General features: G+C 41.8%; 1 protein-coding gene across 2 annotated transcripts in view; it reads left to right on the top strand.

Annotated features, from left to right (window-relative positions):
- Positions 1-13,578, top strand: part of Rnf185 (ring finger protein 185) — a 36,885-nt gene that overhangs the window by 13,773 nt on the left and 9,534 nt on the right. The window contains exons 2-5 of one of the 2 annotated variants that reach the window (XM_028758188.1): positions 6,042-6,262; positions 9,386-9,404; positions 11,918-12,030; positions 13,264-13,318. In XM_028758188.1, the coding sequence (XP_028614021.1) occupies positions 6,087-6,262; positions 9,386-9,404; positions 11,918-12,030; positions 13,264-13,318 (363 nt within the window). In that variant the 5' untranslated portion in view covers positions 6,042-6,086. Of the gene's footprint in view, positions 1-6,041; positions 6,263-9,385; positions 9,405-11,917; positions 12,031-13,263; positions 13,319-13,578 lie in introns of those variants that run through there. The other variant, XM_028758189.1, reaches the window with a different exon arrangement.

Here is a 13,578-nt window from a genome sequence, read left to right as displayed (position 1 = left end):
ATTTTATTTTATTTTATTATTTTATTTTATTTTATTTTATTTTATTTCATTTTTTATTTTATTTTATTTTATTTTATTTTATATTTTATTTTATTTTATTTTATTTTATTTTATTTTTTGGTTTTTTGAGACAGGGTTTCTCTGTATAGCCCTGGCTGTCCTGGAACTTGATCTGTTGACCAGGCTGGCCTCCAACTCAGAGATTCGACTGCCTCTGCCTCCTAAATTTGGGGATTAAAGGCATGGACAGGCGGGCAATGGTGGTGCACACCTTTAATCCCAGCACTTGGGAGGCAGAGGCAGGCCGATTTCTGATTCCAGAATGCCTTCAGTTCTCTAGAACCTAAGAACTGAACACAGAATGAGAGTCAGTTCATTGGTGGTTGGTGCAAGAATATCCAGCTCTGAAGTTCTCTCACTGCTTGGTTCCTCGGGGTGAGCAGGTGAGAACTGAGGGCACCGGCTTGGTCACCTTTAAGCTCTGCATTCCTAATTGTATTGCAGTTCTGCCTTAGTCTTGAAGCACCACCTCTGTCACCCTGGACGGCTCCAACTGAGGAGTGCTTTTCTAAACTTACTGTGTACTTGTTAATAAATGATCATTTGGGAAAGGTTGTCTTAGTTCAGGTTTCTTTGTTGTGATAAAGCACCATGACCAAAAGCAACTTGGAGAGTTGAAGGATTTTAGCCTCAATTCCATACCACAGTTCATCATTGAAAGAAAAGTTGGGGCAGCATCAATCACTAATTAAGAAAATGCCCTACAGGGTTGTCTACAGTCTGTTACAGGAGCATTTTCTCAATTTAGGTTCTCTCTGGTTAAATGACTCTAACTTTTGTCAAATTAACATTAAAATAAGCAAACAAACAAAAATAGCCAGCACAGAGGTGCTGAGTGTTGTTATTTTGTTTTTGTTATTGTTGGGTTTCATTTGTTTGTTTTAAGAAAAACATTACAACTTGGGTGATTTTGATGGAGTCTTTATTAAGTATTTTTAAGATTTAACATGAACTTTTAGCTCATCTGCTAAATTCCTGAACCTCAGCTTGGTACTGCTCTTCTTTGTGTAACTACCACTCGGTAGAAATAAGTGTGGCATATAGTTGTCAGTGGAGAATTGTTAGCTGCACGAATGGGTGGATGAATGATGGGTTTGCTCCATATTTCATTAAGAAAGCACAAAAATTATAGCAATGAGTTTGGGGGCAAAGCCTGCATATCTCTCCTACAGTTACATGTTAATGAGCTAGCCTAGAGGATGTAGAATGGTGGAGCTGCAGAGACAGCTCCGTGGTTAAGAGCACTGGCCTTTCTTCCAGGGGACCCAGGTTTGGTTCCCAGCACCCAGTACTGTAGCTCACAACCATCTGTAAGAATATCAAATGTGTTTATATTGTGTTGGAAACGTCTCTGGTTTGACGTTCTTATTTGTAAAATGGAGTGAGGGTCAGGAGCAGTAATAGATTTGACCCTGCAGTGTGCTTCAGGTAAAGAGTAAAGAATGGCTAGGTACAGTGGTCTATGCCTTTAGTCCCAGCCCTGAAGAGGTGAACTAGAAGGATCACTTAAGCCCAGAAGTTCCAGACCAGCCACAGTGAGGTTGCTATATTGGTTAAGTCAGAGTCTACAGGCTCTGTAGGAACCAAGATTGATTTTAGCAGCTCAGCAAGGCTCAGACCCTATTTCCTTCTTATTCTATGTAGAAGTCTAGTTTCCCAGACAACCAGGACCTATATTATCTGGCCACTGTACTAGTCCTACAAGTCTTAAGAGGCTGTGGGTACAGTTTTTTTTGTTCTGTAGGTGCTCAGCAGATAGCCCCAAAGGGATGCTACTCATCTCTTTTGAACATAAGGTTAGGGAGGAGGTAGAGGAGAGCCTTCATAGATGAGTATGTGGCTTTGGAATCCAGAATTGCAAAGGGGTTTGTGAGCAGGCAGCCTGGCAGTTGACCATAACCAGTCATTCACATTTGTACTCACTCATTCAGTAGTTATCTGAGTGCCTACTGGGGTGAGACCCGGAGAAGGGAATCAGGATAAGAGTGGTGTGGTATGTTCAGAGTTGTCATGTATAAGCCTGTCCCAATATTTGGGTTGCTGCATGACTGCTACACCCTACAAACTCTCAGCTGGCCTGTTGCTGTCTCCTGACTATTCCTACCTTAACACCTGTTTTTACCCCAGTTTTTCCAACATTCGTGAGCCATGCAGAGTCTTGTTGGATCCAGGTAGGATGGGTTCATCCATCATAAGTGGTGCATATGTGGCAATAGCCCTTCCCATATTGATTTGCCTTATACCACTGATCTAGGTAGCCCTGTGTTTACTTTTCAGAGGACAAAAGAAATGAATTAGTTTATATAACCTGGGTTGACCTCAGACTTACTTTTAGCCAAGAATATCCTTGAACTTCAGATCCTCCTGCTTCTATCTCCCACGTTTATAGGTGTGTGCCACTATGCCTGATTTTAAGTGGTGCTGGAAATCTAGTGTTTCGTGCATGCTTGGCAGACACTCTGCAAACTGTTACATCCAGTTGCAGAGAAAAGAAATTTAAACCTTGACCAGTCAGTATTAGAGTTGAAGCTTGAATTTAGAGCTTCCCAGGATTGGGGAAAATATAGACATTATATGTACTGCTATGCTGGCCTGATTTCAAAAGCAGTATATTAAAAATGTGACACATCTGGGCATGATTGTACACACTTTTAATCCCAGCGCTAAGGAGGCAGGGGCAGGTGGGTCTGTGAATTTGAGGCTAGCCTGGTCTACATCATGAGTTCCAGGACAACCAGGGATGTACAGTGAGACTCTGTCTAAAACAAATTAATTAATTAAAACTTTTAAAGAAACTTTATATTAATTAATCAAATTAACTGTATAACTTTGGAGGCTTTAGGAAATACGTCATTACTATCAAGCCCATATGTAGAAACTTAGGTGTATATATGTGTGTATATTTTTTTCACATCTAAAGATTTACTAGGGGCTGGAGAGATAGCATGGTGGTTAAGAACACCTGCTGCTCTTCAGAGGATCTGAGTTCAATTCCCAGTAGCTGGAATGTAGCTCACAACCGTCTATATATAGATATAAAACTCATGTCCCGGGGATCCATCACCCCTTCTGGCCTCTGCAGGCATTGCATGCATGTGGGTGGACACACACACACAGGCAAAATACTCATACACATAAATAAAAATTAAGATTAAAAAGAATTGAAGGTACTTCCTAAAATTTATGATTAATAAATGTAATATATACAAATTTTACAGCTTCCTTTTTAAAAAGTCATTGTAAAAGTAATAACAGGCTTGTTATAGAACATTAAAATAAGATAAAAGTTCAAAGTTCTTAGTCCTCTTTTTTTGGGGGGGTGGGGGATTTCGAGACAGGGTTTCTCTGTGTAGCCCTGGCTGTCCTGGAACTCACTCTGTAGACCAGGCTGGCCTCGAACTCAGAAATCTGCCTGCCTCTGCTTCCCAAGTGCTGGGATTAAAGGTGTGCACTACCACCGTCCAGTGTTCTTAGTCCTCTTAATATCAGAAGTACTTGAGACATTAGTGTTGTCTTCTAGAAATTGTGTGTATGCATGTATAAATTTTAAAAAGTTTATAAATATATTTTTTGGCAACTTTTAAAATTACTCTTATTATGAAAAGTTTCAAAATATATATAGAATACAACATAATCCTAACACATCATTTATTTCTAACCGTCAGCTTGTTTGTTCTTGTTTCATCTTTTACTCCCCTAACCCCTACATGCATATCGTATGTGTGTGAAGGCTAGAGTTTAATGTCTTCCTCATTCATTCTCCACTTTATTTTTTGAGACAGGGTTTGTCACTGAACCCAGGACTTACAAATTCAGCTAGACTAGTCTGTCCTAGACTAGTCTGTCCAGGGAGCTCTGGGGGTCTGCCACACTGGGACACAGCACCACACCTAGCTTTTTATGTAGTTGCTGGGAACCCAAACAAGAAGCATTTTACTGACTGAACCATCTCCCTAGCCTCATTCTGGAATATTTTAAAGTAAATCCCAAACAGCCTATTCTTTAATAAAAAATTCTCTCTCTCTCTCTCTCTCTCTCTCTCTCTCTCTCTCTCTGTGTGTGTGTGTGTGTGTGTGTGTGTGTGTGTGTGTGTGTAAGTATATGTGAGTGTCCTTCCTCTGGAGCTATCTACCTTGCTTTTTGATTAAGAGTCTCATTGGTTGGCCCAGAGTTAGTCTGATTAGGCTAACTTGGCTGGCCAACAAGCCCCAGGGATCCCTCTTAACATTGGGATTATAAATGTATCCCACTATGGCTGACCTTTTTATGTGGGGTCTACGTATCAAACTCGGGCCTTAATGCTTGTATAGCAGCACTTTTCTGACTGTGACATTTCTCCAGCCCAGACAGTAATTTTTTTAAAGTTGCATAATAAAATCATACCCAACAAAATTAACAGTAATTCTGCTAATGTTAAACAAAATAGATGAGCATTAGCAGAACATATAAAATAAAGTAAATCTCAGAAAGAATTTTTTTTTTCAACAAGGAAACACTGGGGAATGGGGATATCTATAGTTCAGTGATGGAGTGTCTAGTGTTGAACTAGCATTGTAAGGGCCTACATTTACTCTCTAGCAACACACACACACACACAGTTATACAAGAAGAAAAAGAGGATGCTTTTCACCTCTCCACCATGAAGAAGGTCTTTGAACTGAGGCTAGCAAGACATTGCTACTGTCAGCAACCAGCTGCCCTTCTGGGACATCACGTAAAATGATGTAACTGAGTGAAAAAGTGGCAGAGAGCTGGCCTCTCTCCCTGCTCAAGTCACTAAGCTGCAGTTGTAGTGAGAGATGCTCATGAGCCCCAAGCCCTACGTCTGCCCTGTGAAGACGCAGTGCAAGGCTTCTTGGTCTGAGAAGACCAGCTTTGGAGACTTGATCGTTTTTTTTTTTTTTTTTAACTTGGAAGCTGAAGTCAAGGTCATCTGGTACCCCAGTGGTGAGTCCTCATTTTATACATGAGAAAAGCATAGCTAGGAAAAGTGTAGTTCCTAGCAGGCTGGGGGCTGGACAGAGTCTAAGCCTTTACTTCTCTATGGTAGCCACCCAGTATTTCTGCTTCTAATTCCTGAGCTAATGAGAGTAAGCAGCCGAGGCTCCTGGCAGGTTCTTAACATGCACTCTGTATTCATGGGTATGCCTTATATAGGTCTCATTGCCTTTGCTTGGTTTCTTTGATTTGGAAGTGGTGATCAACAGTGATATGTTTTCACTGGCAATTGGTGACCAGCCTTATCTATGGCGATGTAGTGATTTGAATACATATAGTGTGCCATGCGTCCTGGTCTCTAACCCACACTAATCACTTAGCCAGCTAACTCAGTCTGTAGTTTCCTGAAGTGAACAGGGCTGCCCAGAGCACAAGTGTGCCAGACAACTTAGGGATATATGGGATGGACACCTTTTCCTTCACTGGCATGAATCAGTTTTTAAGTGTGTTGATAAATGTAGACAAAATAAGGTAAGTGGTTTCCAGCTGGCAGAAAGTACCAAAGACCATCATCTGACTGCTTCGAGCTTCCTGATCTTTCCCAGTCACAGGAACTTCTTTATAGTCTGCCATATACCAGTCATAGTCTTGAGTAGATTCTGTTCTCCTAGTCAACATAATTTGTTTAAAATTAAAAGATAGCTTGTCAGTTCAATTTAATATTTAGTGGAGCAAATATTTATTGTCTGGTGTGGTTAATACAAGAAAATATAAGTATAAATGGGAGAGATTTGTTGAGAATCTTCTAGAGGTTGCTCTGTATTTTTGTAGTTTTCGTTATGAAATGTGTTTTGAGCCATGTCCATGAGCAACTCATGAGCAGTGCATAACCCCACAGCTCCTGTCGCTGCGGCTCTCTGGGAAATCTGTTCCCACATTCAATCATAGTTAGAGTTTATAGCTGAGAGAAGATGGAGGTATTAGCTTGGAAGTTGAGGGAAGTAGGCCTCAGCAATGGACAATCAAATGCTTCTGCTTTCCAGGATTGTCTTGAGAATCTTCACTGAAAGCTTTGCTGGCAAGCAGCCATGGCAAATAAAGGGCCCTCGGCCTCTGCATCCACTGAGAATTCCAGTGCAGGGGGGCCCAGTGGCAGCAGCAATGGCACTGGTGAGAGTGGAGGGCAGGACAGCACCTTCGAATGCAACATATGCCTGGACACAGCCAAGGATGCTGTCATCAGCCTGTGTGGCCACCTCTTCTGGTGAGTACTCTTCCTCCTCTCTCTGTGGACACCCTACCAAGTTTGAAAGCCCATGGCCCTGGGCAGATGTTTCACTTTGGGCAGAAGATGTTTGAGGTAAATGTCTCACTCATTTTGACTCCTGATACGCTCAGACCCAAGGGACAAGAAGCCACTGTTTCCATCCTAGCTCTACTGCTGAAGGTCTGGGTAACCTTGGGCAAATCTTGTTTTCACCTTGGCCATCTTCCCATCTCTCCAGAAGTAAAGCCATTTTGTGAGCATGTACTGCCACTTGAGCAAGGCTTGCTTCCTTTGATGAACTTACAGACAGTATTGCACAGTGGTTTTGAGCAAGGACTGTGGAGCCAGACTTCTTCCTCTTAGATCTTGATTCCACCATTTCCCTAATGGGTGACCTTAGACAGGATGTGCACATGCACTCTGCCTCATTTTACAGGCTTCTTTCTATTAAATAGCCCCAAATGAAAAAGAAATGTTGAAAGAGCACATAGCACATGTGCTAGCTATGATTGTAGTTGTTCTATATTTTATGTGTATGTTTTAAAATGAAGCAGCAAGTCACTGTCCTAGTCTCAGTGCTTCCAGAAACCTGCTGTCTCTGACAACTTAGGTAGATGTGGAGTAGTGGTTGTTTTTCTTTCAAGATGTTAGCCTAACTTTGAAGGGTAGAGAGAAACCTTGAATGTAGAGGGGAAATAATGGCAACTAAAGTCAAGGGCCCATGCCACCCCAAAGCAGGCAGTTTCTAGAGATGGGCATGTATGCTGTCAGTTCATCTGAGTCTCTGAGGCCATTGTCCCCCTCTCCCAAAACCCTGGATGGGATGTTAAGGAGCAAGAATAGCTGTGGAGGGATGGGCCAGATTATCAAACCCAGGGGACATAGACTCCATTAATATTTTTGTGCAGGAATATGGTGAAGAAAGCAATATTTGAGAGTTTAAATTCTCAGCAATATAAAAGATAGATTTATTGATGAATTAAATTTATTGATGAATTAATAGACTAGCGTAAAGGTTTTTGTTTTTGAAATTTTTTGCCCTAATTCTTGTTTTGTATAGACAAAAGTGACAGAATTAAGAGAGGCAGTGTACCACTGCAAAGAACAGGTTTAAAGCAGAATGTGTCTAGATTGCAGTGTATCTTTAACAAATCTATTTCTTCTCTGCGTGTCACCTTCCTCTGTTCCATAGAGATGGTTATACCTCCTGGTGCCATCCAGTGACAAGGAAAAATAAAAATCACTCAGCCACTCTGACACGTAGTAATTGCTTCATAGGGAGGAATCTTCATCATTATTTTTGTTTGTTTGGGTTTTGGGACAGGGTCACTATGTAGACCAGGCTGACCTTAAAATTTCAACACTCCTCTTGCCTCTGCCTCTGGAATTCCACCTTTATTACAATCCTTAAGGCTTGCTCTGAAAGTCACTTATTGACTTACTCCTTTAACCTATAGCATTTGAGCAAGCTCTAACGGAGTCCTGTTGTTATTTGACATGCCCTCTGGTGAGGTCACAGTGGCCCCAGAAGCTCAGTGTTGGGTTCACATGTGAGCATTTCCTATATTTAGGACCCTGCATTTGTGTGTGAAGCTAGCCTTGTTCAGGGATTGAGAGAAGCACTGTCTTCTTAGGCCATGGTTTTATTCATCTAGAAAAGATACATGATGAGTGAGAGACTCCATGACTGCTACACAGTAAGTTGTAGTAGATTTTTGTTGACTTTATTAATAAGAAAAAAAAAGAAATACTAAAAATCTGGGATTGAATACTTTTCCTTCAGTGCTATAATGCCATGTTTTTTATGCAGCAGTAGATATAGACAGTAGAGAGTTTTTAGTCCTGGTGTAAGTTACATGTTTCTGAACCTTGGCTTCCTCATTTGAAAAACGAGACCAGGAATATGGTTCTATCTGGAATCCTAGCACCCAAAAGGGAGCCGAGAAGGAAACTCAGTGGTTAAGAGCACTGCTTCCCCTTCTAGCCGACCCAGGTTTGATCCTTAGAACCCACATGGTAGCTTACAACTATCTGTAACTCCAGTTCCAGGGGCTACAACAACCTATGGCTTCCATGGGCAACTGGTACACATGTGGTCCATAGACATACACGTAAGAAACACTCTTACCCACAAAAATACATAAACCTACTACCCCGAAGTCTGAGGTGGAGGATCAGGAGTCTGAAGCCAGTTGAGGTGATATGGTGAAACCCTGTATTTAAATAAATAAATAATTTAATTTCAAAAGAAAAAAAAAGGAAGAAGTGTTGGGCAGCAGCTCTATAAGATGGAGGTAGCCTTTCCCGAGTAGCCTCTCCATTTTTCTATTTCAAAGATGGTTTGAGTAGGCCTGGTCTCTAAACCACTTGCTGTTAGAAGAGCAGTTTGTTAAATTGGATCTAAATAATAGAAAATCTGTATATCACTTGTGAGCCCGAGGAGGCTGTGAACCATCTGATACGGTGCATATTGTGTGTGTATGTATATGTGTGTGCTTTTATGTTGCCATGTGTTACATGACAGTGCTGACTTTTCCTGCAGAGAATATGTGACTTACATTAGATTCCTTCAGAGCCTATAATATTTGAAAGACTAACCTAAGGATAAATTGTGCTTGGTTGGTCTGGGTTTTTTTGGTTGTTTGTTTTTTTGTTTTTTTGTTTTTTTTTGTTTTTGTTTTTTTTTTTTTTTTGCTTTTGGTTTTTGTTTTGTTTTGTTTTTTGGTGCGGTTCAGGCTAGAGACTAGAGTCACTTGTTTTTCCTTCAGGGTTTAGCTTTTTCTTATCTGTTTTGTTCTTTCATTTTGTTGTTGTTTTAAGACAAGTTCTTCTGTAACCTAGGCTGTAAACTCAATCACACTGTGTAGATGAGGATGACCTTGAACTCCTGATTCTCTCCTGCCCCTGCCTCCCAAGTGCTGGATTACAGATGTGTGCCTTCATACCTTTTCCTATATGTGATGCCAGTAATTCGTGTGAAGCCTCACTGGGGTTACAGTACTCCAGCTACCCCCTTCTGATGTCCCTTCCCTACTCATGGAGTGTTTCTGCTAATGAAAGCATTTTTCTCCTTCTTCCCACTTTCCTTCCTGATGATTGGCCGCCCTGGGGACTCTGTAGTTGGCCGTGTTTACATCAGGTAAGATGTACTTCATTTTACTTTGTCTTTCATCAGCTAGAGTTGCACAAGACAGCCCTCATCTCAGGGGACTGCTGTCAGAAACTGCAATCTCCCTTGCTTCTGGGCTTAGTTGCCCTTTTTATACACCTGCCTGCTGACCGGTATTTGATGTAATAAAGAGGTCTTTTCATGTATGAATTAGTCCCGATTCTGCCACTAATAGCCATATGGGCTTGGATGGCCACCACTTTTCTGTGTCTCAGTGACTCATTTGCAGATGGATTGGACTTGATAATGTTAGCTCCCTTTTTGTTTTGTTTTGGTTTGGTTTTTGCTTCAAAACAAGATTGAATATATCCCAAGCTATATCCTCAAGCTCACCATGTAGTTGAGGATGACCTTGAAATCCTCCTGCCTCAAAGTGCTGGAGTTATAGGTGTGCATCACAGTACCTACTTCATGTAATTGGAGAATCCAGGATGTCTTGCTTGCTAAGCAATTGATCTGCTAACTAAGTCACATCCTAGCTTATTAGGTCATTTTTTGTTTTTGAGCTCTTATATTTATAAAAGATAACATCCTAGCTAGAGAGACAGCTCAATGGTTAGCTTGCTGCTCTTGCAAAGGGCCAGTTTCAGTTCCTAGCACCTGTAACTCTAGCTTCAGGGGCTCCAACACTTGTGGCTGTATACGCACACAGATACACACACACACCACAGAGACAGACAGACAGACAGAGAGAGACAGAGAGAGAGACGGGGGGGGGGGAGGGAAGGAGGGAGGGAGGGAGGGAGAGAGAGACAGAGAGAGACAGAGAGAGACAGAGAGAGAGAGAGAGAGAGAGAGAGAAATTATACCTCTTTCTTGAAAGGTCTTGAGATTGTTGAGAAGAGGTAAGTTGTTTTTTTGGTGTGAATAAATAGGTTTTGCAGAGGAGAAAAGTCTTGTAAGTCTTGTTTTAATTTATTATGAAAGCCAGTTAGTTTGGCAACTAGATGTGAACAGTCACAGCCAGGTAGTCATTTCCATGGGTGTCAGAAGTACAGCATTACACTCCTAGGTGGCTTAGAGAGTGTTGGAGGAGGACAGGGACTAGACTGCTCTGTTTCCTCCTAGGGAAAGAAGACGGAACTAGGAATGAGCAGTCTGACTCACATGAGCTTGAAAGAATAGATTTGGCAGAACATATTAGTGTGAGCTTCAGGAGATCATGTAACATAGGTTTTGGAGCTATTGGCAAGTAGGGAATGTAGGATATAAAGTCATGAAATGCTGCTGTTTCTGTGTCTCTGAAGTCTTTGGCTCATATTCATTTAATGAACTTTTTATCTTCATATCTAGAGATGCAGTTTACATGCAACAATAGTATCGAGGGGCTGATGCATAGTTATCTATAGTATGTATACCGACGATGTGCAAAGCTCTGAGTCAATCCCTAGTACTAAAAATAAATAAAGGTTGAGGAAATATACATAAGAAAACCTCCGGTACCCAGAAAGAGGTCACAGGTTAGTTGTGGTGGCATGCTTCTGTAATCCTTGTACTTAGGAAGCAAAGGACGCTAGTGAGCATCAAGAGTTCAGCATCTTCAGATACGTGAAACTCTGCTTCAAAAGAAAAGCAAAAAAATACAAATAAAACATTTAAAAAATTGAGCCGGGCGGTGGTGGCGCACACCTTTAGTCCCAGCACTTGGGAGGCAGAAGCAGGCGGATTTCTGAGTTTAAGAGTTCGAGAGTTCGAGGCCAGCCTGGTCTACAGAGTGAGTTCCAGGACAGCCAGGGCTATACAGAGAAACCCTGTCTCAAAAAACAAACAAACAAACAAACAAAAAACACTTAAAAAATAAAGTTTAGATAATGAGCAAACTCTGTCCCTTAACACAATATTAAGTGACCCAAAAATGATGAACACATCCAGGTGCTGAAAAATGCTGTAAAAATGAGAAAGTGGGGATGGAGTTGTCAGTAGTTAAGAGCATGTACTGCTCTTCCAAAGGGACCCAAGTTCAGTTCCCAGTATCCATATTCACAACTACCTGTAACTCCAGCTCTAGCTTCCTCTTCAGGCCTCCGAGGGTACATATATTTGTTTGCATATACCCTCGCCCTCCATTGACATGTATATATAATTAAAAATAAGATATGTGTTTTTTTAAGAAAACTGAGAAATCACAGAAAGAAAAATGAGATAATGGATAATTTGATTGATCTTGAAAGTAAGGTTCTGTTCACACCAGGAGCCTACAGGAGCCTCGGGCTTGCAGCGCCTTCTGTACTGTCCCCAGAGAGTAACAGAGAAAGAAGCTTGTTTAATTACTGGTATTTAAAGGCAATTGTGATTTTATCCCTAGTAAATATTTTTCACTGCTAGAAACAGAAATTAGATTATGGTTCCTAAGTGTTCCCAGCTCAGGCTGCTCCAGCTGATGTTTCCACCTTAAGGACTCTGGCTTCACAGTCAGATGCTGCACTTGGCTAACAACAGGGCAGCTTTGGTTCATTCTTTTCATGTTTTTCTCTCACTTGCAGTGGTTGGAGACAAGACCTAACAGACAAGTATGTCCAGTTTGTAAAGCTGGAATCAGCCGGGACAAGGTCATCCCACTCTATGGCAGAGGCAGCACTGGACAGCAGGATCCCAGGTAAAGACTTGCTTCATCTGGTACCCATGTCCCCACTTGATGTTCACATCTACTTAGCACTCTAACCCTACCTTTAGCTGGTGTTTGTTGATGGCTACTTGATTTTGAGGCGTTTCGATGGAGATGAGAGTCACCTGGGAAGGGTGAGGCCTGAGAGTAGAAGAGCCAGATGGTAACTTGCTGGCCCATTCAGTAGGTGTTTAGTGTCATTTGCCAGCAGGCAAACACTGCACAGTGTTGCAGTGTTGTGAAAGTACTTCTGGCAGCCTGGGAAGCAGGCGTGTGCCCAAGGACTGAGCTTGCTGCACCAGTGAATGTGAGTCTAGGGAGGGAGGGGGTCAGAAATGGGATGGCTTTGTGGGGACTGGGGTTTCGGAAATGGAGATGTAGGTGGTCCTTTTGACATGGCACCTAGACCTTTCCAGAAAAGTGTCTTACTATCTAGCATTTCACCTGACTCTACATCTCCTGTCTACCAGACATACAGATAAAGAGTGTTCTATCACACTTGTTGAACTTGTGTTTGCTCTGAGGGCAGAAGTACACTCCCTGGTCCCACTCAGACTACACCCTGCTTCCTGCAGCCTTTTCTTGATTCCTGTCCTAATTTTATGAAAGCATTAAAGTCCCCTCCGAGGTGATCTTTCTTCTCCGTACTCCTCCCACCCTATATTGTGACTGCTTATATCTCTCTTGAAATCATAATCATCTCAAGAATGGGAACTTTCACCAGTATCAGTATTGATTCCATCCTGCCTCGTGCCTTATGTGAATAAACTCAGTCAAACTGTTAGGATAGTCTGAGACCTAGCAGCAAAAGTAAAAGATAGATAGCATGGGGTTAGTCTAAGAGTAATAGAGGCCAAACTGAAATTAGTATGGGAGATTAGAGATAACTTTGAACCTTAACCCTATCAAACAAACCATCCTTGGTTTTAGTCTGGCTTAGGATTTCTGGTACCCATGAGCTCATATCATGTGGGCCTAGGGAAGGCAAAACTGGCTATTTTTCATAACCATGGACTTAAATCTCTATTGCAAGGGTAGGCTATACAATCTGATGTCTTTCTCAGATCAAACTGGTTTTCCTGATTTGAGGTAGAATGGAGTTAGAATTTTGTTAAGCCAACACAGTTTTGTGTGTTGAACAGGAGTGACCCAGACACTGCGGGCCAGCCCTCAAGGGGAACAACTTACAACACTTAGTAACGGCCTTACTTTGTTTCATTTCAGAGAGAAGACTCCTCCTCGTCCTCAAGGCCAGAGGCCAGAGCCAGAAAATAGAGGGGTGAGGAACATTCTAGGAAAAGCTTCTAGAAGTATGCCTGTGGCTTTGAAAAGTTCTTGTTGATGTTACAGGTTTCCCCCTTCATCCTAAAAGTAAAGGAAAATTTATAAAGTTCAGAAAGGAGGCAAGCAGGGAAAAATTCTAGAACCACTCATCCAGAGATAGCCATTGGGAGCATTTGGGCCTCTCTTCTCATCTTCCTTTACTCCGTGTGTGTGTGTGTGTGTGTGTGTGTGTGTGTGTGTGTGTGTGTGTGTGTG

The sequence above is a fragment of the Grammomys surdaster genome, unplaced genomic scaffold, assembly GCF_004785775.1.
Source record: "Grammomys surdaster isolate TR1022 unplaced genomic scaffold, NIH_TR_1.0 126187, whole genome shotgun sequence".
Classification (NCBI taxonomy): Eukaryota; Metazoa; Chordata; class Mammalia; order Rodentia; family Muridae; genus Grammomys; species Grammomys surdaster.
Note: the sequence above shows the minus strand (reverse complement) of the source record. Positions and strands in the feature narration are given on the sequence as shown.